The following is a 25,275-nucleotide window of genomic DNA, read 5'->3' as shown; positions in this document are numbered from 1 at the left end:
ACTCGGTCGATCGACTGACCTTCATAAAAATGAATCAGTCTTGGATCACCACCAGCTACCAAGCACCTGATGCTGATGTAACCGAATAATTTTTTTGAAATCTCAGATCCCTTCAAAGACTGCCTATGCTGATGCTGAGTGACTATCCTGAGTAATTATCCTCTTCCTCCTTAATGATCATGCTGATAGCTTGTAAGAACATTTTTGGTTCTGGGAGCCGCCACCAGTGCCTAAGGCCCAATTTTTCAGCCCCTGTTTAACAGGGGCGTGTAATTACAATTTTTGATGCAATACTTTGCAGCAGGGCTTGTTCCTGCGTTCCAACTAGAGTTTCTGTGAGGGGTTGCAGTGTTGTGGCACCAGCACCAGTGCCTAAGGTCCAATTTTTCAGCCCCTGTTTAACAGGGGTGTGAAATTACAATTTGTGATGCAATATTTTGCAGCAGGGCTCGTTCCTGCGTTCCAACTAGAGTATCTGTGAGGGGTTGCAGTGTTGTGGCACCAGCACCAGTGCCTAAGGCCTAATTTTTCAGCCCCTGTTTAACAGGGGCGTGTAATTAGTCCCGACGTACATGTTTTACGTCACCGCGTTTAAAACGATCAGATTTTCCGACAACTTTGTGTGACCGTGTGTATGCAAGACAAGTTTGAGCCAACATCCGTCGGAAAAAATCCTAGGATTTTGTTGTCGGAATGTCCGAACAAAGTCCGACCGTGTGTACGGGGCATAAGTGTTATTCTTTTATTTAATTAAAGAGTTTTTACTGTATTACGCTATGGAGTATTCTCTTTTCTTGCTTACCTGTGGATTGGGAGCGGAAACATCTTTATTAGGTTGATTTCCTGGAGCGGTGGACATATACCTTAACAGAGACCCAGTGGCTGGGGGATACAGCCACTTGCGTGTAAGATCTCTGTGACAGGAGATCTTTGGATCTGGTAAGGGGCCTACATACTTGAGGTGGAGGAACTCCCTGCAACATCACGCTCCTTAGGGAGACAGTTTTTCTTGCATGCCTTACATCACTTCAAGAAAGGGTGTCTTTCTCCTTCTATCCATACATTTTTTGTATCCATAAGGACTTTATTCTCTGATTATATGGACTCATTCTAATTGTTTTCGATCATTGAATCCCTTTTTTCACCATCATTTATTATTTTATCAATGTCATTTAAATTTTTCAGATTTGAATTCTTTTTATTTTTTCTGTTTATGCTTGATTGTTACTGAGTTGGTTTTATCAATTATGATCACGTTTATTCACTGGTAGCGCAGCCTAATATTTGTATAGTTATTAAGGTGGGGGTTGTCTCACATTTAAGGTTGCAGCAGCTTTTAGTTTTTTTGGCCTTTTTTGTTTTTTGTTTTTTCACTAAACACTTGTGTGGATTATTTTACCTAAGGGATAGCGCAGTATTTTTCTTTTCGGGTTTACATACGTTTTATTTAAACTATGGCCATTAGAGGCCTCTTATATTATATGAAGTTGGATAAACACATGGAAGTAGGAGAGGGGATTATCCCTCTTTTCTTTCTTCCTTTTTTTTTGTTTGTTTGTGTTTGGAGTGTCACTTAGAGTTGAGGAATTATGCCACATAGGCCGATATACACAATCATGGATAATTATTATTTAATCACATGGCACAATTTTTATTATTATATTAATTAATTAATTAATTATTTAATTATTTATTTTTGGAGTGTCACTTAGAGTTGAGGAATTAGGCCATGAAGGCTGATATACACAATTATGGATAATCAATATTTAATCACATGGCACATTTTTTTTTGACACAGAAGAGCACAGTAGGAGAATACATGACTTAAAGTGGAAGGAATGGAGTGGGAAGGGACAGAGCAGACTTACCCCATGGCAGGGAGAGGGGGGGAAGAAGAAATTGACAACCTTTCTTGGAATCTTTTTTCCTTTCCTTTTTTTTTTTTTCTTGGGAGGGGGAAGGGATAGTATAACTGGTTAACTGTTGACAAGACAAGCTTTTTTCTTGTTTATGTTTATTTCTGTGTATTTTTATGTAAACCATGGAATGCAAAAAAGTCCTTTAACTTAGTGCACTGAGTTCGAGCGCCGGACACAGTGCACTATGGGAAGTGCCATGTCAATGCAATCACAAGATTGTAGACGTGGCGCTTCATTTGCGGGCTTGTAAACCGCCTATGGGAAAGTGCACTATGGGAAGCGTCATGTCAATGCAATCACGAGATTGCAGATGTGGCACTTCATTTGCGGGCTTGTAACCCGCCTTGCGGCGAAATACAAAGCACCGAGGAGCTTCCGCTCGTAGAATCAATACAGGCGGGAGCATTGTTGTTTAAATATTGAAGTTACTTCTGGGTTTCGTGTAATAGACAAAACCAGAAGTGACGTCTGCAGCTCCGTTCTTTGGCCTGAGCGGAGCTGCTGGAAGCCAGGTAAGGTAATGAGATCTCGCGTGCCATGCAGCATGAGGTTCGGTTCAGTTCTTAAGTTATTTAGGGGCTTTTGTTTTTTTTTACCCCCTCCCCACGTATCTACAACAGTCTCCACTTATCTGGGAAGGCTTCCAGCATGGTTTTGGATTTTATCTGTGGGCATTGCATTTTTAAGAACTCTGACTAACTTCGGAGTCAACCCATCTGGGGTCTCCTCCTGTGTTAGTCTACTGCCGAAAGGGGAGAAATGTGACAGACCTAGCGGGGAGAGAGACTTTTGGAGGGGGCTGAATGCTAGCCTGTTGCCGATCGATCGTGGGCCCTGGCATTTGGGGGAACGGTGCTGTTTGTGAGCTGTATGCCTGGGGACCCTTGAGGTGGTATTACTGTGGATTCAGGTCCTGGTCCCCCAGGACACACAGACTCTGGGGACCCTGGATTTGCCATATTAGAAATAGTGGCTGATTCATAATGCTGGGACAAATACTGTTAGGAGATGCTGATGTCAATTCCAGCCACCTGTCTGTTGCCTGCTAGAATGTGTATTGTAAATAAGCCTAGTATGGGATCTAAGAGTCATTAGATCCCAATTGTTGTTTGTGTTAATTAACTCTGCTATTGTGTGAAGAAGAGTTCTGTGATAATGTTGATTGGGTTTTCTGAGCTACAAGACGGCCAGTCTGGCCTAAAGGTCATGTCTGAGTCATCTAGACTGTCTAAAGGGATTAGTTAATTAGCCCATGTTAATTAGGTTTCTGGTCACAGGTAGGGATGAGCTTCGAGTTCGAGTCGAACTCATGTTCGACTCGAACATTGGCTGTTCGCAAGTTCACCGAACAGCGAACAATTTGGGGTGTTCGCGGCAAATTCGAATGCCGCGGAACACCCTTTAAAAGTCTATGTGAGAAATCAAAAGTGCTAATTTTAAAGGCTAATATGCAAGTTATTGTCATAAAAAGTGTTTGGGGACCTGGGTCCTGCCCCAGGGGACATGGATCAATGCAAAAAAAAGTTTTAAAAACGGCCGTTTTTTCAGGAGCAGTGATTTTAATAATGCTTAAAGTCAATCAATAAAAGTGTAATATCCCTTTAAATTTCGTACCTGGGGGGTGTCTATAGTGTGTCTGTAAAGGGGCGCATGTTTCCTGTGTTTAGAACAGTCTGACAGCAAAATGACATTTTGAAGGAAAAAACTCATTTAAAACTACCCGCGGCTATTGCATTGCCGACAATACACATAGAAGTTCATTGATAAAAACGGCATGGGAATTCCCCAAAGGGGAACCCCGAACCAAAATTAAAAAAAAAAAATGACGTGGGAGTCCCCCTAAATTCCATACCAGGCCCTTCAGGTCTGGTATGGATATTAAGGGGAACCCCGGCCAAAATTAAAAAAAAAAATGACGTGGGGTTCCCCCTAAATTCCATACCAGACCCTTCAGGTCTGGTATGGATTTTAAGGGGAACCCCGCGCCAAAAAAAAAAAAAAAAAAACGGCGTGGGGTCCCCCCAAAAATCCATACCAGACCCTTATCCGAGCACGCAACCTGGCAGGCCGCAGGAAAAGAGGGGGGGACGAGAGTGCGGCCCCCCCTCCCTCCTGAACCGTACCAGGCCACATGCCCTCAACATTGGGAGGGTGCTTTGGGGTAGCCCCCCAAAACACCTTGTCCCCATGTTGATGAGGACAAGGGCCTCATCCCCACAACCCTGGCCGGTGGTTGTGGGGGTCTGCGGGCGGGGGGCTTATCGGAATCTGGAAGCCCCCTTTAACAAGGTGACCCCCAGATCCCGGCCCCCCCCTGTGTGAAATGGTAAGGGGGTACATAAGTACCCCTACCATTTCACGAAAAAAGTGTCAAAAATGTTAAAAATGACAAGAGACAGTTTTTGACAATTCCTTTATTTAAATGCTTCTTCTTTCTTCTATCTTCCTTCATCTTCTGGTTCTTCTGGTTCTTCTGGCTCTTCTGGTTCTTCCTCCGGCGTTCTCGTCCAGCATCTCCTCCGCGGCGTCTTCTATCTTCTTCTCCTCGGGCCGCTCCGCACCCATGGCATAGGGGGGAGGCTCCCGCTCTTCTCTTCTTCTTTTCTTCTCTTCTGTTCTTCTTCATTTTCTTCTCCGGGCCGCTCCGCAATCCATGCTGGCATGGAGGGAGGCTCCCGCTGTGTGACGGCGCTCCTCGTCTGACAGTTCTTAAATAACGGGGGGCGGGGCCACCCGGTGACCCCGCCCCCCTCTGACGCACGGTGACTTGACGGGACTTCCCTGTGGCATTCCCCGTGACGTCACAGGGAAGTCCCGTCAAGTCACCGTGCGTCAGAGGGGGGCGGGGTTCACCTGGTGGCCCCGCCCACCCGGTTATTTAAGAACTGTCAGACGAGGAGAGCCGTCACACAGCGGGAGCCTCCCTCCATGCCAGCATGGATTGCGGAGCGGCCCGGAGAAGAAAATGAAGAAGAACAGAAGAGAAGAAAAGAAGAAGAGAAGAGCGGGAGCCTCCCCCCTATGCCATGGGTGCGGAGCGGCCCGAGGAGAAGAAGATAGAAGATGCCGCGGAGGAGATGCTGGACGAGAACGCCGGAGGAAGAACCAGAAGAGCCAGAAGAACCAGAAGAACCAGAAGATGAAGGAAGATAGAAGAAAGAAGAAGCATTTAAATAAAGGAATTGTCAAAAACTGTCTCTTGTCATTTTTAACATTTTTGACACTTTTTTCGTGAAATGGTAGGGGTACTTATGTACCCCCTTACCATTTCACACAGGGGGGGGCGGGATCTGGGGGTCACCTTGTTAAAGGGGGCTTCCAGATTCCGATAAGCCCCCCGCCCGCAGACCCCCACAACCACCGGCCAGGGTTGTGGGGATGAGGCCCTTGTCCTCATCAACATGGGGACAAGGTGTTTTGGGGGGCTACCCCAAAGCACCCTCCCAATGTTGAGGGCATGTGGCCTGGTACGGTTCAGGAGGGAGGGGGGGCCGCACTCTCGTCCCCCCCTCTTTTCCTGCGGCCTGCCAGGTTGCGTGCTCGGATAAGGGTCTGGTATGGATTCTTGGGGGGACCCCACGCCGTTTTTTTTTTTTTTTTTGGCGCGGGGTTCCCCTTAAAATCCATACCAGACCTGAAGGGTCTGGTATGGAATTTAGGGGGAACCCCACGTCATTTTTTTTTTTTCATTTTGGCCGGGGTTCCCCTTAATATCCATACCAGACCTGAAGGGCCTGGTATGGAATTTAGGAGGACTCCCACGTCATATTTTTTTTTTAATTTTGGTTCGGGGTTCCTCTTTGGGGAATTCCCATGCCGTTTTTATCAATGAACTTCTATGTGTATTGTCGGCAATGCAATAGCCGCGGGTAGTTTTAAATGAGTTTTTTCCTTCAAACTGTCATTTTGCTGTCAGACTGTTCTAAACACAGGAAACATGCGCCCCTTTACAGGCACACTATAGACACCCCCCAGGTACGAAATTTAAAGGGATATTACACTTTTATTGTTTGACTTTAAGCATTATTAAAATCACTGCTCCTGAAAAAACGGCCGTTTTTAAAACTTTTTTTTGCATTGATCCATGTCCCCTGGGGCAGGACCCAGGTCCCCAAACACTTTTTATGACAATAACTTGCATATAAGCCTTTAAAATTAGCACTTTTGATTATTCATGTTCGTGTCCCATAGACTTTAACGGTGTTCGCATGTTCGAACGAACTTTTTTCCTGTTCGCATGTTCTGGTGCGAACCGAACAGGGGGGTGTTCGGCTCATCCCTAGTCACAGGTGTATGTTCAGAGTAATATGAGCAGGAGGTATGCACCTCCTCTTTTACTGTATAAAAGAGCCTGTATTCCTTTCAATAAAAGAGATTCCTGGTTGAACTTACATACAGCCTGCCTGGTGTTTGTTCTGAGCTACACAACTGGATTAGAATGACACATAGCTGTAGTTCTAGTCCCGGAGCATCGGATGACCGGACCATCAGATGTTGCGATCTGCAATCTGATTCTGTAGCCGCAGAGGAGTGTCGGGAGAGTGGAACCGAGCGAGCAGGGGCTCGTTACAACCCTTTCTTATCGTTTATCCGCTATAAGGATAAAAGAAAAAATTCTATAAGGGGGGTGGTTTATGAAAATTAGGAGGGGTCAAAAATGATGGGTGGGGTCTGGCACCCCCCCATCCAAAAACTTCACCAGCCGCCACTGGTGTGGTGTTTTTTTTTAGGGGTTGGGCTTGGCCCCTTAGTTTCAGTGAGGGGTTCTCTTAAGCCATCAGCATACCAAGACATTTTGTACAATTTCATGCTCCCAACTTTGAGGGAACAGTTTGAGCATGGCCCCTTCTGGTTCCAACATGACTGTACACCAATGCACAATGCAAGGCCCATAAAGACATGGATGAGCAAATTTGGGGAGGAGGAACTTGACTGACCTGCACAGAGTCCTGACCTCAACCCAATAGAACACCTTTGGTATGAATTAGAACAGAGACTGCGAATCAGGCCTTCTCGTCCAACATTAGTGCCTGACCTAACAAATGCACTTCTGGAAGAATGGTTAAACATTCCCATAGGCACACTCCTAAACCTTGTGGACAGCCTTCCCAGAAGAGTTGAAGCTGTTTTAGCTGCAAAGGGTGGGTCAACTCAATATTGAACCCTATGGACTAAGACAGGGATGCCATTAAAGTTCATGCACATGTAAAGGCAGGTGCCCCAATACTTTTGGTAATAGAGTGACTATACCCAGGTGCATGTGCAAAATTCCTTTTGCTGATATACCTTTTTGTACATTGGGTGTATGTACTGTTAATAACCTTTTCTTATATAAAGCTTGTATTATTTCCATACAGATGTGTATCTTTATACTTATACAAGAGGAAAAGGAAAAAAAGCGCCAAGCAGGCATCGTGAAACATAATTTGTTAAAGGATAAAAAATTATATAAACAGCAATGGCACTCACAATCGGGTGTGGTGGGGGATGAAGTTTGCAGTGGATGAGAAGGTCAAGTGTGAACCGGGAGCTATGGTCTTTTTCCATTATAGGAAGAAGGCAAGCTGTATAGAGGGAGCGAGATCAGCCTGAGATCTGTCCAGAGGGAGCCGGCATTAAGCTGCCCTGATAGCAGGGATGATTCATTTGGTGTTCGGATATCCGTCCAAAGTATGTATCTCCAGTGGGAGTGTAGAGAGGAGCTGCCAGTCCATCTGCCATGAGAACCAATGGGAATGCGTTTCGGAAGCAAACCACACTACCTTCAACAGCCTCTTTTTTCATTATTGACGTTTATTCCTATATCTCCGGGAATAAGACTTTTTTTATGCATTAAGATAAAAAGCCTTCTGTGTGCAGCAGCCCCCCCAGCACCCTTAATACTTACCTGAGCCCCATCCCGACCATCAATGTCCATGAGTGTCTTGGCCATCTGAAACTCTCCCACCTGATTGGCTGAGACTCAGCAGCGGTACCCACTGCTGTCAATCAAAATTAGTCAGCCAATCAGGAGAGAGAGGGGGTGGGGCCGGCCCGCAGTTCCATGTCTCAATGGACACAGGGAGCTGTGACTTGGCTTGGGTGCCCCCATAGCAAGCTGATTGCTGTGGGGGCACTCAACAGGAGGGAGGGGCCAGTAAAGCCGAAGAGGGACCTGAGAAGAGGAGGATCCGTGTTGCTCTGTGCAAATCCACTGCACAGAGGAGGTAAGTATGACATGTTTGTTATTTTTATAGAAAAAAAATGAGACTTTACACTCAATTCTGAATATGACTTGTAGATGTTGCTGATAAATTCATTGCGGAACCAAGATTTACGTTCTTCACTTGCAGAATATTGGAAAAATTTCCCTGTAATGCCCATTTAATATTTTATTCAGAGAGGAAATTCAGGAGAAAGAAATGCACCTAAAATAGTTTATCAAGCAGGGTTTTAAATGTCATTCTGAACAGGAAAACATAACCTCGCCGGAGGTGTTACCACTTGCTGATTGCATTGTTAATGCATGGATACTGGATTTCATCAGGAAAAATGAAAATGAATGCATTTTAATCTCTGACCACCTCTGTACCATGTACACATCTTCAGACCACCTCTGTATCATTCATGTCCGCATCTTCTGACCACCTCTGTACCATGTCCACATCCTCAGACCACCTCTGTATCATTCATGTCCGCATCCTCTGATCATCTCTGTACCACATTCACATCCTCTGACCTCCTCTGTACCATGTCTGCAGCCTCTGACCACCTCTGTACCATGTCTGCAGCCGCTAACCATCTCCTGTATCATGGCTGCAATCTCTGACCATCTCTTGTCTTGTATCATATCTGCAGTCTCTGAGGGGGAGCCTGGAGAAGCATTGAAAGTTTTGAAAGTTAGAACGCCGCTGGGATGGGGATTACGGGAGGAGTCAGTGTGGACTGTGGAGAAGAGACTATAGGATAAAACCAGAGCCACCAAGCTGGAGCCGACTGACTGAGCCCTGCACGGTGCACCTGAGAGGAGGTCAGTGACATCACCATCAGGCCAGTCTGGGGGGGGGGTCACTGCTAAGGGGGGAGTGAATACAATAATGTAAGGGGGCTCTGATATAAAGGTTCCCCTTTATATCAGGAACCCCCCCACCTTAGTGTATTCACTCTGCAGAAGGTGGCCTCTGGTCACCAGAGTGCCCCCCCCCCACATCAGAGTTCCAGGTGTTCCCCTTTCCATCAGTCTGCAGGGGGAGTTCTGCAAAACCTGATGTAAAGAGGAACTCTGATGTAAAAGGCAAAGCTGCAGACCCTAATGTAAGTGGGAACTCTGGTATAAAGGGGAATGGAGTGAACTCTGATAAAAGGTGGTCTCTGGTAACCAGAGCCCCCCCTTTACATCAGAGTTTCCCTTTAGATCATGATCTGCAATATTCCCCTTTATGTCAGAATTCCCTTGCACTGTAATGCCCCATACACACGGTCGGATTTTCCGATGGAAAATGCGTGATAGGACCTTGTTGTCGGAAATTCCGACCGTGTGTAGGCTCCATCACACATTTTCCATCGGATTTTCCGACACACAAAGTTTGAGAGCAGGCTATAAAATTTTCCGAAACAAAATCTGTTGTCGCAATTTCCGATCATGTGTACACAAATCCGACGCACAAAGTACCACGCATGCTCAGAATAAATAAAGAGATGAAAGCTATTGGCTACTGCCCTGTTTATAGTCCCGACGTACGTGTTTTACGTCCCCGCGTTCAGAATGATCGGATTTTCCAACTTTTCGTCAACTTTGTGTGACCGTGTGTATGCAAGACAAGTTTGAGCCAACATCCGGCGGAAAAAATCCTAGGATTTTGTTGTCCGAATGTCCGATCAATGTCCGACCGTGTGTATGGGGCATTAGGGGGAATCCTGCAAACTCTGATGTAAGGAGGAACTCTGTGTTTTTGACATTTGTTTAACTTAAACACTACTACTTTAAACATTACTAATAGCACTAGCTATATGTTTATAGTGGAAATATTAATATTTGCATTGTTTAGCACTGAAAACTGGCATTTTAGGTACTTTTGCAGTGGCAGTAAAAAAATTGGCTCGTTCAGTAAATTTCATGATTTTTACCAGTAAAAAATTGGTGTTGTTTGTAAATTTTGGCATCCTGCCAGTAAATTGCACTTCACGGGGGGTTGGCAACACTGAGTCCTGGTAACCAACTACAAGAAACGTCTTACCTCTGTGCTTGCCAACAAGGTTTTCTCCACAAAGTACTAAGTCATATTTTACATGGGGATAAAATACTTATTTTACTCACTGAACTGCAACTCAATTTATAGCACTTGTTTTATGTGTTTTTTCTGGATTTTTGGTTGATATTCTGTCTCTAGCATTACAAAAATACACCTATGATAAAAATTATAGACCCTTCATTTCTTTGTAAGTGGAGAAACTTACAAAATCTACAGGGGATCAAAAAATTATTTTCCCCACTGTATAATATTTGGGTATTCTAAGTAATTTTATAGCAAAAAATACAGATTTATACTTGAAAACAACAAATGTAAAAAAAAGCCTGGTCTTAAAGTGGTTAAACCTTTGCAAACTCAGATGGCAATCATACCTCAGTCAGCACTATTCCCATGACTGCTTTATAAAAATATTTATGATTATATTACAATAACATGTAAACACCTTATTTCAAAAGAATATAAATAGGAATCAAACATTAAAGTTTAGTTGAAAGCAGAAATCAAAGAGGTGAATTTCAGCATTGCAGGACGATGGATTCCACAACACATAAACTCTATCATGTACATGGAATGGATTCCAGAAGTTATCTTGATACATATTTCTCTAATAAGGAGGACATGGCCTTTGCAGAGGATACTTTAAAATTTCCAATGGCGATGATTCACTATCAGTTCAGCATTGGTATGTACAGCATAGATTGATATTTTCAACAAAAATGTTGCTAATAAATCTAAGAGTATCATTCACATAAGTGGCAGTCCCCATAGCTCTGACCTCACAGCTTCCTATTGCTGGTAGAGGGGGAATGCTTTATTTCTTATTTAAAAATCAAGCTGTTTCTATAAAAAAAAATTATATACCTCACTATGGTCTCTTCCACATGTTGTCTTACAACCTGCAATTATAACACCGAGGTACATTCAATTAAATTAAATTTGTAAATAAATAACAATAACAACACAAAAACATTGGGTTTCCTCTGGAGCAACCAATCTCCCTCTGATTTAGTATAATTGGTTGAATGAAGTCTACTTTTGGGTAATTAATGTTCCTGGAGTAAGCAAGTCCAGGATAAGGGTTTAGACAAGTACCAGTCAAGGTTGGGTTCTAGAAATAACATTTGGAAACTTCTCCAGTGGGTTTTAAAAAACATTTTATTGTGAAAAGCTGTCTTGGGTGCCACTTCCATGGGAGGCAAACAACAACTTCCAGATTAAGCCTCTGTCCATTTATTCCATCCAATGGCACAATGAAAGGATAGAGAACTCCAGCTTGAGGTGGAGAGGTCAACAGTGGCAGCCTGATCCAAAGAAGATTATTGTAAAACAGAATCATAAACTGGTACCACATTATGATGAGACAATAACAAATGATAATTTATTTCTTATGACTGTTTTATTTGGTGAATATGTCACTCTAATGCCGTGTACACACGCTCGGACTTTTCAGCAACAAAAGTCCGACGGACTTTCGACGGAGTTACGACGGACTTTTGACGGACTTTCTAACGACCGGACCAGACTTGCCTACACACGATCACACCAAAGTCCGACGGATTCGTACGTGATGACATACAACCATACTAAAATAAGGAAGTTGATAGCCAGTAGCCAATAGCTGCCCTAGCATCGTTTTTTGTCCGTCGGACTAGCATACAGACGAGCGGATTTCTGGGTCCGGCAGAGTTACGACGTAAAGATTTGAAGCATGTTCCAAATCTAAAGTCCGTCAGATTTTCGACTGGAAAAGTCCGCTGCAGGTCCAATGAAGCCCACACACGATCGGATTGTCCCCCGGACTCTGTCCGTCGGTCTAGTCCGGTCGAAAAGTTCGACCGTGTGTACGCTGCATTAGTCATTAGATTATCACTTTTTATGTATTTGCTTGCAAAAGGTCAATTCACAAACATTAATATACTTGTTTTCTATCTTTAACCACTTCAGCCCCGGAAGATTATACCCTCTTCCTGACCAGAGCACTTTTTGCGATTCGGCACTGCGTCGCTTTAACTGACAATTGTGCGGTCATGCGACGTGGCTCGTAAACAAAATTGATGTCCTTGTTTTCCCACAAATAGAGCTTTCTTTTGGTGGTATTTGATCGCCTCTGCGATTTTTATTTTTTGCGCTATAAACAAAATAAGAGCGACAATTTTGAAAAAAACGCATTATTTTTTACATTTTGCTATAATAAATATCCCCCAAAAATATATAAAAAAACATTTTTTTTCCTCAGTTTAGGCCGATACGTATTCTTCTACATATTTTTGGTAAAAAAAAATCGCAATAAGCGTTTATTGATTGGTTTGCGCAAAAATTATAGCGTTTACAAGATAGGGGATAGCTTTATGACATTTTTATTAATATTTTTTTTTTACTAGTAATGGCAGTGATCAGCGATTTTTATTGTGACTGCGACATTATGGCGGACATGTCGGACATTTTTGACACATTTTTGGGACCATTGTCATTTATACAGCGATCAGTGTGATTAAAAATGCACTGATTACTGTGTAAATGACACTGGCAGTGAAGGGGTTAACCACTAGGGGGCGGGGAGGGGTTAAGTCAGTACTAGGGAGTGATTACTAACTGTAGGGGGGATGGGCTAGCTGTGTCACTATGCTGATCTCTGCTCCGATGACAGGGAGCAGAGATCGAGTGACACTGTCACTAGGCAGAATGGGGAGATGCTGTTTACATCAGCATCTCCCCCGTTCGTACTCTCCATGAGGCGATCGCGGGTATCCCCACAGCGATCGAGTCTGCAGGATCCGACTCACGGAGCTCCCAGCCGGCACGCGCACACGCCGCCAGCGGCGCGCATGCAATGGCGCGGCGGGTAATTCAAATGGATGTACCTGTAAGTACATTTGCTGAGTCATGCCATTCTGCCGACGTACATCGGCGTGCGCCGGTCGGGAAGTGATTAAGGTCCAATTTACACTTGTACGACTTGTCATGCAACCTTGGACCCCAAAGTCACATGACAAGTAGCCCCCCATGTTTTCCAATGAGTACTGTTCATATTTGAGAAACTTAGGACTCAGGACTCTTTTTCTTCCACTTTTAGGAGCATCAGGCTTTTTTTTATTTTTTACAGATTAAAAACATCTCACCATGTTATTCTATGTGTCCACATAGGCTTTTAGGAGCTTTTAATGGCATAGGAGTTTTCAAGCTGCAAAAAACCCCTGGGCCAGCGTGTTCTTGAGCAGCAGCATTCCAGCTGTAAAAATGTCTGACGCGGCTAAAAGCATGGTAATGCTGTATATAGGGATGAGCTTCGTGTTCGAGTCGAACCCATGTTCGACTCGAACATCGGCTGTTCGATCGTTCGCCGAATTGCGAACGTTATGGGCCGTTCGCGCTAAATTCGTGTGGCGCGTCACGGCCCATAATTCACTGCGGCATCGCAGTGCATTGCTGGCTGATGATTGGCCAAGCATGCACTATGACCCGCATGCTTGGCCAATCACAGCGCCGTCAGTAGAGAGAGCTGTAATTGGCCAAAGCCAGGGTGGCTTTGGCCAATTATGGCTCAGGGGATTTAGTACACACCCCACACTATATAAGGCCGCCTGCACGGCGGCCCTGTGTAGTGTGTGTTCCGGTGTGCTGAGAGATAGAGAGAGAGAGAGACAGTGTCATTTGATTTGAGTTAGATAGATTAGGCAGAACAGTCAGTCAGTTAGCTGCACTTACAGTGTATTGTGTATATATATGCATCCCAGGTGTTGCATATATATATATACACTGTATTCAGTTTAGCTAGATCCGTTCCTGTTATCTTCTATCTAGACTATTTACATTTAATGCAGTGCGTCCTGCTCACAGTGTTCAGCTAGATCCGTTCCTGCTATTTACATTTAGTGCAGTGCGTCCTGCTCACAGTGTTCAGCTAGATCCGTTCCTGTTATCTTCTAGACTATTTACATTTAGTGCAGTGCGTCCTGCTCACAGTGTTCAGCTAGATCCGTTCCTGCAATTTACATTTAGTGCAGTGCGTCCTGCTCACAGTGTTCAGCTAGATCCGTTCCTGCTATTTACATTTAGTGCAGTGCGTCCTGCTCACAGTGTTCAGCTAGATCCGTTCCTGCTATTTACATTTAGTGCAGTGCGTCCAACTCACAGTGTTCAGCTAGATCCGTTCCTGTTATCTTCTAGACTATTTACATTTAGTGCAGTGCGTCCTGCTCACAGTGTTCAGCTAGATCCGTTCCTGCAATTTACATTTAGTGCAGTGCGTCCTGCTCACAGTGTTCAGCTAGATCCGTTCCTGCTATTTACATTTAGTGCAGTGCGTCCTGCTCACAGTGTTCAGCTAGATCCGTTCCTGCTATTTACATTTAGTGCAGTGCGTCCTGCTCACAGTGTTCAGCTAGATCCGTTCCTGTTATCTTCTAGACTATTTACATTTAGTGCAGTGCGTCCTGCTCACAGTGTTCAGCTAGATCCGTTCCTGCAATTTACATTTAGTGCAGTGCGTCCTGCTCACAGTGTTCAGCTAGATCCGTTCCTGCTATTTACATTTAGTGCAGTGCGTCCTGCTCACAGTGTTCAGCTAGATCCGTTCCTGCTATTTACATTTAGTGCAGTGCGTCCTGCTCACAGTGTTCAGCTAGATCCGTTCCTGCTATTTACATTTAGTGCAGTGCGTCCTGCTCACAGTGTTCAGCTAGATCCGTTCCTGCTATTTACATTTAGTGCAGTGCGTCCTGCTCACAGTGTTCAGCTAGATCCGTTCCTGTTAAATTCCTACTGACCGGCAGGCTTGTCTGGTTACAGTATATAAAGCTACCTGAAGAAAATTACAGGTGTTCTATTTGATCCTATTAGTACCACGGTCAGGCAGCTAGACTATTTACATTTAGTACAGTGCGTCCTGCTCACAGTGTTCAGCTAGATCCGTTCCTGTTATCTTCCTACTGACAGGCAGGCTTGTCTGGTTACAGTATATAAAGCTACCTGAAGAAAATTACAGGTGTTCTATTTGATCCTATTAGTACCACGGTCAGGCAGCTAGACTATTTACATTTAGTACAGTGCGTCCTGCTCACAGTGTACAGCTAGATCCGTTCCTGTTATCTTCCTACTGACAGGCAGGCTTGTCTGGTTACAGTATATAAAGCTACCTGAAGAAAATTACAGGTGTTCTATTTGATCCTATTAGTACCACGGTCAGGCAGCTAGACTATTTACATTTAGTACAGTGCGTCCTGCTCACAGTGTTCAGCTAGATCCGTTCCTGTTATCTTCCTACTGACAGGCAGGCTTGTCTGGTTACAGTATATAAAGCTACTTGAAGAAAATTACAGGTGTTCTATCCCAGCTTAGTGCAGCTACAGGCCATTAGTATGTCTGGAAGGCCAAGAAGGAGAGGCAGACAGTCACAAGCCAATAAGAGAGGGCAAGCAGGCTCTGTGTCTAGTGCTGGTCGTGGAGACGGTGCATCCTCATCAGCACGTGGCCATGGGACACGCTTGGCCTTTTTTTCGGCAGCTGGCCATGTTGAGCCGCAACATGCGGAAGACTTGGTCGAGTGGATGACCAAGCCGTCCTCATCCTCCTCATCCTCTCTCACCCATGCCCAGGGTGCTTTGTCTGGCAAAGCAGCGGCCTCTTCCCTCAGCTCAATGTCATCAGTGACTCCTTCCCTAGCTCCACCATGTCCTCATGAGGATTCCCTCGAACTGTTTGACCACAGTGTTGGGTACATGCTCCAGGAGGATGCCCAGCGTTTGGAAGGCTCTGATGACGATACTGAGCTCGATGAAGGCAGTAACATGAGCGCGGACAGAGGGGGTGCCCAAGAAGGACAGCAATCTGGCAGTCATGCTCCCCCTGCTGCAGCATACTGCCAGGTTTGCTCCAGTGATGAGGAGGGAGGGGATGATGAGGTCACTGACTCAACGTGGGTGCCTGATAGGAGAGAGGAGGAGGAGGAGGAGGAGGAGGAGGAGGAGGAGGAGGAGGCGGCAGCACATCACCAACGAGGCAGGATGCCCTCCAGGGGCCAGCCTAAGGGCAGCACATTGACTGCATCACACCCCAAAGCTCCACATGTGCAGGGCGCTGCAGTCTCTGCGCGTTATTCAAAAAGTTCTTTGGTGTGGGCCTTTTTTGAGACGAGTGCATCAGATCGCACCGCTGCTATTTGCAACATATGTCTCAAGCGTATCTCGCGTGGCCAAAATATCTCCCGCTTGGGTACCACATGCTTGACCAGACATATGTTGACCTGCCATGCAGTTCGTTGGCAAGCGTATCTAAAAGACCCACACCAAAGAACAAAGAGGATCTCTCCTTGCTCCTCATCAGCTGAGATTTCCAACCCCACTAGACCTTCAGTCCTCTCTGAGACCTGCAGTGAGAGGAATGAAGGTGTAGAATTAGGTGTGTCACAGCCAAGTACTTGTGGGCAATCTGCTTTTGGTACACCGACGTCAGATTGTACCAGGCAAATTTCCCTGCCCCAGCTGCTGCACCGCCGAAAGAAGTTTGCTCCCAGCCATCCACATGCCCAGCGGTTGAATGCTAGCTTGGCAAAATTGCTAGCACTTCAACTGCTGCCTTTTCAGTTGGTAGACTCTGCCCCCTTCCGTGAGTTTGTGGAATGTGCGGTTCCTCAGTGGCAGGTACCCAAACGCCACTTTTTCTCACGGAAGGCGATTCCGGCTCTCTACCGGCATGTGGAAGGCAATGTCCATGCCTCGCTGGACAGGGCGGTCAGCGGTAAGGTGCATATTACCGCTGACTCATGGTCCAGCAGGCATGGACAGGGACGTTACCTAAGTTTCACGGCGCATTGGGTGACTCTGCTGGCAGCTGGGAAGGATGCAGGACAAGGTGCAGTAGTGTTGGAGGTTGTTCCGCCACCACGCCTCCAAAATGCTGATTGTGACACACCTCTCTCCTCCACCCCCTCCTCTTCTTCTTCCTCCATGGCCTCTTCCTCGGAACCAGCGGTGCTCCGTAGGCGTTCAAGGGGCTACGCAAGTACGCAGGCCAAAAGATGCCATGCGGTGCTTGAGCTGGTGTGCTTGGGGGACAGGAGCCACACTGGGGCAGAGGTTCTGTCAGCTCTGCAGGGGCAGGTTCAGAGGTGGTTGACGCCACGCCAACTTAAGGCAGGAATGGTGGTTTGCGACAATGGCACCAACCTCCTCTCTGCCCTCCGACAGGGACAAATGACCCATGTGCCCTGTTTGGCTCACGTCCTTAACTTGGTGGTGCAGCGGTTCTTGGGCAGGTACCCGGGCTTACAGGATGTCCTGAGGCAGGCCAGGAAAGTCTGTGTGCATTTCCGCCGGTCATATAATGCCAGTGCTCGGCTGACGGACCTCCAAAAGGAGTTTAACCTGCCCAAGAACCGCCTAATCTGTGACATGCCCACCAGGTGGAACTCAACGTTGGCCATGCTGCAGCGGCTGCACACGCAGCAGAGGGCCATCAATGAGTACCTGTGCGACTATGGCACCAGGACAGGGTCAGGGGAGCTTGGTTTTTTTTCCCCACGCCAGTGGGCCATGATCAGGGATGCATGCACTGTCCTGTCACCATTCGAGGAGGCCACGAGGATGGTGAGCAGTGACAGTGCATGCATCAGTGACACTGTCCCCCTTGTCCACCTGTTGGAGCACACGCTGCGTGGAATAATGGACAGGGCACTTGAGGCAGAACAGAGGCAGGAAGAGGAGGACTTCCTTAGCTCTCAAGGCCCCCTTTATCCAGACAGTGTTCCTGCGTGCCCGCCGATCACACAGGAAGAGGACGAGGAGGAAGAGGAGGAGGAGGAAGATTGTGTCAGTATGGAGGTGGAGCCTGGCACTCAGCATCAGCAGCAGTCTTTAAGGGATCAGTCCCAAGAAACACATGGACTTGTACGTGGCTGGGAGGAGGTGGCTGCGGACCATGTCGTTCTTAGTGACCCAGAGGACTCCGGACCGAATGCCTCAGCAAACCTACGCTGCATGGCCTCCCTGATCCTGCAAAGCCTGCGTAAGGATCCTCGTATTCGTGGTATCAAGGAGAAGGACCAATACTGGCTGGCAACCCTCCTTGATCCACGTTACAAGGGTAAGGTTGCGGACCTTATCTTGCCATCGCAGAGGGAGCAGAGGATGAAACATCTTCGGGAGGCCTTGCAGAAAGGTCTGTGCAACGCGTTCCCAGAGACTGGGAGGTTACAAACTCCTGTTTCTGGACAACGTGTTGCTGAGGCTTCGGTCAGTCAAAGAAGGAGCGGTGGAGAAGGTGGCCGTCTGACCGATGCGTTCAGACAATTTTTTGGTCCGCAGCCCCAAGGTATGATCGGTTCCAGCAACCATCGCCAGCGTCTGTTTTACATGGTGCAGGAATACCTAGGGGCAAGATCAGACTTGGACACCTTTCCCACCGAAAATCCTCTGGGTTACTGGGTCTTGAGGATGGATCACTGGCCAGAGCTTGCACAGTATGCAATTGAGCTACTGGCCTGTCCTGCATCCAGCGTTCTTTCGGAACGCACATTCAGTGCTGCTGGAGGCGTGGTAACCGATCACAGGGTGCGTCTGTCCACCGACTCGGTCGATCGGCTGACCTTCATAAAAATGAATGAGTCTTGGATCACCACCAGCTACCAAGCACCTGATGCTGATGTAACCGAATAATTTTTTTTGAAATCTCAGATCCCTTCAAAGACTGCCTATGCTGATGCTGAGTGACTATCCCTGAGTAATTATCCTCTTCCTCCTCAATCATCACGCTGATAGCTTGTAAGAACATTTTTGGTTCTGGGCGCCACCACCAGTGCCTAAGGCACAATTTTTCAGCCCCTGTTTAACAGGGGCGTGTAATTACAATTTTTGATGTAATACTTTGCAGCAGGGCTCGTTCCTGCATTCCAACTAGAGTGTCTGTGAGGGGTTGCAGTGTTGTGGCACCAGCACCAGTGCCTAGGGCCCAATTTTTCTGCCCCTGTCTAACAGGGGCGTGTAATTACAATTTTTGATGCAATACTTTGCAGCAGGGCTCGTTCCTGCGTTCCAACTAGAGTGTCTGTGAGGGGTTGCAGTGTTGTGGCACCAGCACCAGTGCCTAAGGCCCAATTTTTCTGCCCCTGTCTAACAGGGGCGTGTAATTACAATTTTTGAAGCAATAATTTGCAGCAGGGCTCGTTCCTGCGTTCCAACTAGAGTGTCTGTGAGGGGTTGCAGTGTTGTGGCACCAGCACCAGTGCCTAAGGCCTAATTTTTCAGCTCCTGTTCAACAGGGGCATGTAATTACAATTCTTGATCTAATATTTCACAGCAGGGCCCTGTGAGGGCTTACAGTGTTGTGGCCACAGCAACACCTAAGGCCCAAATTTCTGCTGAGTATATAGGGCAGGACCCTACTTTCAAACATCTAACTTACAAACGACTCCTACTTGCAAACGGAAGGAGACAACAGGAAGTGAGATGAAATCTACCCCTAGGAAGGGAAATTCTCTCCTGTAAGAGTTAATATGGGAAAACAATTTCTCCTTTCCACTGATGCTTTCCAATCCTTGTTCCACAAAAAAACCCAAATTTTCAAAAAACATTTTTCATTGGGACAAAAAAGTGAGGTGAAATCTTCTGAAGAGGAGGAAAGACAGCAAAACAAATGTCACAGGGGTGATAACCCTTCCCTATGTTTTCCAAAAAGCTTAGAAAAGATTTTTTGGCTGGAGCTAAACACGTTAAAAATGTTCAAAATTACAAACAGATTCTACTTAACAACAAACCTACAGTCCCTGTCTTGTTTGCACCGCCTGTATACTGCTGTTCAGAGTATATAGGGCCTGGTGGCCCCACACCTTTCCTTATTTTAATTTGGGTGTGGGGTTCCCCTTAATATCCATACAAGACCCAAAGGGCCTGGTAATGGACTGGGGGGTACCCATGCCGTTTGTCTCACTGATTTTCATCCATATTGCCATGACCCGACATGACATTAAACCCGCAAGCAGTTTTAAATGAGATTTTTTCCTTTAAAAATGACATTTGGTGCAGGGACTGTTCTAAACATGGGAAACACGCGTCACTTTACAGGCATACTATAGACACCCCCCAGGTACGATATTTAAAGGAATATTTCACTTTTTTTTTTTTACTTTAAGCATCATTAAAATCACTGCTCCCGAAAAAACGGCCGTTTTTAAAAGTTTTTTTTGCATTGATACATGTCCCCTGGGGTAGGACCCGGGTCCCCAAACCCTTTTTAGGACAATACCATGCAAATTAGCCTTTAAAATGAGCACTTTTGATTTCGAACGTTCGAGTCCCATAGACGTCAATGGGGTTCTAACGTTCGTGCGAACTTTCGGTCCGTTCGCGGGTTCTGGTGCGAACCGAACCGGGGGGTGTTCGGCTCATCCCTAGCTGTATACAGCGTTAGGCCGCGTCAAGCATTTTTAAGCTGTAGTAATTGGATTTGGGAGTGGAAAATAGAAGAGGGCAGAGAAACGCTGCTAAATGCTAATGCAGCTAAATGCAGCTAAACACAGCTAAATGAGCATTAACGCCAATGCGAAACGCTTCTAAAAGCACGTTTTTCCAGGTGTCGGTACTGGCTTTGCAGCTCGTTTTTTTCACGCCCTGTGTGCATGAGGCCTTAAAGTCACAGTGACTTTAAAGTAGTTCCTGTACTACTTTGGACAGACTTTTATGCAACATGAGGGCCATAGACTTCAATGTAAACCCTCAAAAGTCGCATGAAAGTCACACCTGAATCATATACATGTGTGCGCGACTTTGTAGAACACACACAGTCACATGGCCAAATCCAAAGTTGCCGCAAAGTCGCAATTGTCCAAAGTGGCATCAAAGTGGCATCAAGTCACACTGTAAAGTCGCAGTGGAAATCACACAATTTTGAAGCCGCACAAGTGTGAATGGAGCCTAAATGATCACAACAGATGTAGAGCAAAGTTTCTCTGCAAATGGCCCTCTGACCCCTTTATACTCACCTTACCCTCCCTCTCTCTCTCTCTGTCATTAAAGAGGAGTTCCCATTTTTTTAAAATAATTAAAAGTCAGCAGCTACAAAAACTGCAGCTGCTGACTTTTAATAATCGGACACTTACCTGTTCCACGGTCCAGCAATGTGGGACCCCTCTGTTTGGCGGCACCGGCATTGCAAGTGTGGGCGCTGGGCTGTGGCTTCACAGCCGGGCACCCACTGCACGAGCGGCACCATGCGCCGTGATTGGCTGCTCAGTCATCTGGGACCTGTAATGTGTCCCAGATGACTGACAAGTGGGAGGGAGCATAGCTGAGCCCTTCCTGCGCCGAGGGGAAGTGATGTCACCAGCCCAGGCACCGAAAGAGGCAGACTATGAGGGACCCCCTAGCAACAGGTATTTAGAGGTGAGTTTAAAAGAAAAAAAATGTTTTTTTAATTTTTTTTTTAGGCACATTCATGCATTTTTTTTTTGGGTGGAACACCAAATGTTATGAAAATTTGAAATCTCTTTTTTGCCAGTGAAATTAGTTTCGGTTAAGATAACATCTGAATATCTAATATTCCTCCAGGTCGAGCTGAGGGTACATTTTTGATTGACATCAGTCTTGGTTCCATCATTCACCATCTTTATTTCATCTCTAAGTTTTTCAAAAAAATAGTCCTATTAAAATTCCAAGAGAGATGTATTATGGAACTGAACAGATGGCTACATGACCGTACCGGAGCATATGATTGGTCGCATACATCATCAGCCGCAGCTGAGTTAGAAGGAACGAGGTGATTTGTCCTCTTTCTGATTTTTGCATTTTAGGTTGCAGAAGATTGTTTCTTTAAAGGCAACTTCTATTGTTTTTGAGTATATTTAATTTATTAAGTTCTTTAAAATACAAACTTTTTTTTCATGTTTTTAGTCAGGTAACTTTGAAATATTGTATTTCAAAAGTTCAAATCTATGTTTTCATCCAGCAGATGGAGCTCTCAGCTATTTATAATGTTTTTATTCCGGCTATCCTTATCTACTGTGCTGAAAAAGCCTATTCACTTTGTTTAAAGTAGAAGTCCAGTCAAATCTAAACTTAACCCTGCTCTCACCCCCATTCTAAGCCCTATACTAACAACCCTGTAAAGGAAGGATGCTTACCTATTCTGAAGGCCCTCTGGTCCGAACCGACTACGGATGCCCCATAGTAAGCCTATGGGTGAAGAGTAATCACCGCTCAAGGTTGGTCTCCACCTGTACCACCTCCACTGCACACTACCAGGTGCTGGCCCTGTCCATTACAGGCTTCACAGTAGAGGAAAAGGGTCTGGTCGGTCGCACATTTGATAAAATCACTTTTATTAAAGTGGAGTTCCACCCAAAAGTGGAACTTCCACTCATCGGATTCCTCCCCCCTCCGGTGTCACAGTTGGCACCTTTCAGGGGGGAGGGGGGTGCAGATACCTGTATATTACAGGTATCTTTAACCACTTCCGGCATAGATAGCCGCAGAATCTGTGGTTATTTACGCCACTTCCTGTTCCCCCCCGCTGTTTGCTGGGAAACACACGGGTCCCAGAGACAGCATGGACCATCCGTATTGCGCTGCGTGACTCGCGCATGCGCAGTAGGGAACTAGGAAGTGAAGCTGCAAGCCTTCACTTCCTGATTCCCTTACCGAAGATGGAGGCGGCAGCACCTGAGGACCGAGAGACGGTTCGGCCTCGGGTGCCGACATCGCGGGCGCCCTGGACAGGTAAGTGTCCATGTTTTAAAAGTCAGCAGCTGCAGTATTTATAGCTGCTGACTTAAAAAAAAAAATTTCAGCGGAGCTCCGCTTTAAGAAGACATATTCCAAATAGACACTCCACAATGTACAATTAAGGGAAAATAGCACTAGCTGGTGTGCCATTTTCCCTCGATTGTACATTGTGGAGTGTCTATTCGGAATATGTCTAAATTAAGGTGATTTTATCAGATGTGTGACCGACCAGACCCTTTTCCTTTACTGTGAAGCCCATAACGAACAGGGCCAGCACCTGGTAGTATGCAGTGGAGGTGGTACAGGTGGAGACCAACCTTGAGTGATGATTACGCGCAGGCCCGGACTGGCTATAGTGCAGACCGGGCACTTGCTCGGTTGGTCGGGGCCGCCCGCTCCATGGCCTGTTGATGATCAGGCCACACAGCAAGAGGTAAGTGGTGCCCGTGGCCTGGAGAGGGTTAACACAGGCCGCTGCACACCTACCACTAAGTGGTCAAGCCTTTGTCATCTCTGGGCTCCGGCGCAACTACAAATGACGTTAGCGGCTGATTGGCTGAGCTGTGTGTGAGAGAGACATATAGCTCAGCCAATCAGTCGCTAACGCCAACTGCTCAGACACTGCTCCTCCTCCTCCAGCCTCTCTACTCCTGTCTGCCGTGCCCACACTCCCTGTGAATGCCCCTTCCATACCCCTGTGTATGCCCTGCCCACGCCCCCTGTGTCTGCCCCACCCACACCCCTGTGTCTGCCCTGCCCACACATCCCCGGGGAGATGTGAAGGAAGATTTAACACAAAATTAAAAGCTGCAGGCAGCCTGCGCCTCCATCCTGGGGTGAGTAAGGTCACCCTCTTTCCTGCCTCCCAGTGTATACATAAAACAAATTTAAGGGGTGCTCTGTGGACTCTGATGCAAGAGGGGGGCTTTGGTGAGCAGAGACCCCCTTACATCAGAGTTCCCCTTTACACCAGAGTCCACAGCATTCCCCTCTAAATCAGGGTTCTCAGAACACCACTGTGTGGACTCTGATGTAAGGAAGCAGAATAAAAGGGGGGGGGCAAGATTGCAGGGACACTGTAATATAAACGGGACTGCACTGTAAAGGGGCACTGTAATCATTACAGTGCAGTCACCTTTATATTTTTATCACAGTGTCCCTGCACATTAGAGCATGGAGGACCAACACCCCCCCTCGGGTCCCTGGGCTGCTCACTCTAAAATGCCTGGACGTATTTTTTGTCCCAGTCTGGGCCTGATTACGTGTAACCTATAGACTTACTATGGGGCATCCTTAGTTAGTTGTCCCTCTAATACACTGAAGCTGGCTCTGGGAGCTGATCATGTAACCAACCAGACCGTTTTCCTCTACTGTGAAGGCTATGGGTGACGTCACCACCCAGGCACTGCAACCGTTGTGGGCGATCTCTCCTCTCCAAGGAAGCCGGCTGCTGAGAAGATCATGTGACCGGACCAGAGCACCTTCAGAATAGGTACTCTGGTACCTATTTCCTTTACAGGGTAGTTAATATAGGGTTTAGAATAAAGGTGGGAGCATTTGCAGCACTGGTGGGCACTGATCAAATGGCAGTGCCTCTCTGTGTAAATGACCGATGTCCAATTTACAGAAGCCGGTGATCTGCATTTTCTTTCCTCCTCACACTGTCAGCACGAGGAAAAAAGCTTATTACTTGCTTCTGTTTACATCACGTGATCAGCTGTCAGCTGGTTGAAATGTAATAATAATTTTCTATAATGAGATGTATTTTAAATATATATTAAAACTAAATTTTAGGCAGATATAAAAGACTCAGATTAACGGAGCTCTGTAATCATTTTAAATGCAAACAGTGTACCTGAATCCAACCTGTTATCCACCTCTTGCAGTCTCTGATTTACGGGACTGGGGTGTGAGAGGAAAAAGCAGCACACGGTGACGCTTGAGGAAGATACTAAAGTAAGAAGATTAGAAGAACTCATGGGATTCAGTGGCAGTGAATCAGCAAGTCTAGAGGGAAAGACTGGGAGCTCAGTGGGCTGAGAATCTACAAGAAGTGATTGTATAAAAGTAAAGGAGTTTGTTACAATTTGTGTTAGGAACTGTTCTAAGACTGTTGCCAAAGGAGACAGCTCTACTACACATGCAGATGTGGTGTCTTACTGGATGCCTTTCCCTGCATGGCTGTCTACCTGTAGAAGTCTCGGAGTCTGCCAATTGACATTTCAACTACCTAAGGGTGTCCTGGCTCTAAACTCTCCCTCCCACCGTTCTGTTCAAGAGAACATAAATATCTTTGCATTCAAGAAGTGTCTGGCACCCATAAATCTACCTTACATTACACTCTATACAGAAGGATGTCAGCTGTCCCTGGCTCTGGAGGTTCTCATTAGAATAAAGGAGGCCTGGGACCTTGCT

General features: G+C 46.1%; 1 protein-coding gene across 1 annotated transcript in view; it reads left to right on the top strand.

The window, feature by feature from the left end:
- The first annotated feature begins 10,641 nt into the window (after positions 1-10,641).
- Positions 10,642-25,275, top strand: part of LOC141111263 (indolethylamine N-methyltransferase-like) — a 61,745-nt gene continuing 47,111 nt past the window's right edge. Inside the window, exons 1-2 of the mRNA XM_073603406.1 lie at positions 10,642-10,832; positions 21,688-21,895. Coding sequence (XP_073459507.1) covers positions 10,682-10,832; positions 21,688-21,895 — 359 coding nt within the window. The 5' untranslated portion in view covers positions 10,642-10,681. The remainder of the gene's footprint in view (positions 10,833-21,687; positions 21,896-25,275) is intronic.

The sequence above is a fragment of the Aquarana catesbeiana genome, linkage group LG10 (genome assembly GCF_042186555.1).
Source record: "Aquarana catesbeiana isolate 2022-GZ linkage group LG10, ASM4218655v1, whole genome shotgun sequence".
NCBI classification, from domain to species: domain Eukaryota; kingdom Metazoa; phylum Chordata; class Amphibia; order Anura; family Ranidae; genus Aquarana; species Aquarana catesbeiana.
The sequence above is the reverse complement of the archived record's forward strand: the minus strand, read 5'-3'. Positions and strand labels throughout refer to the sequence as shown.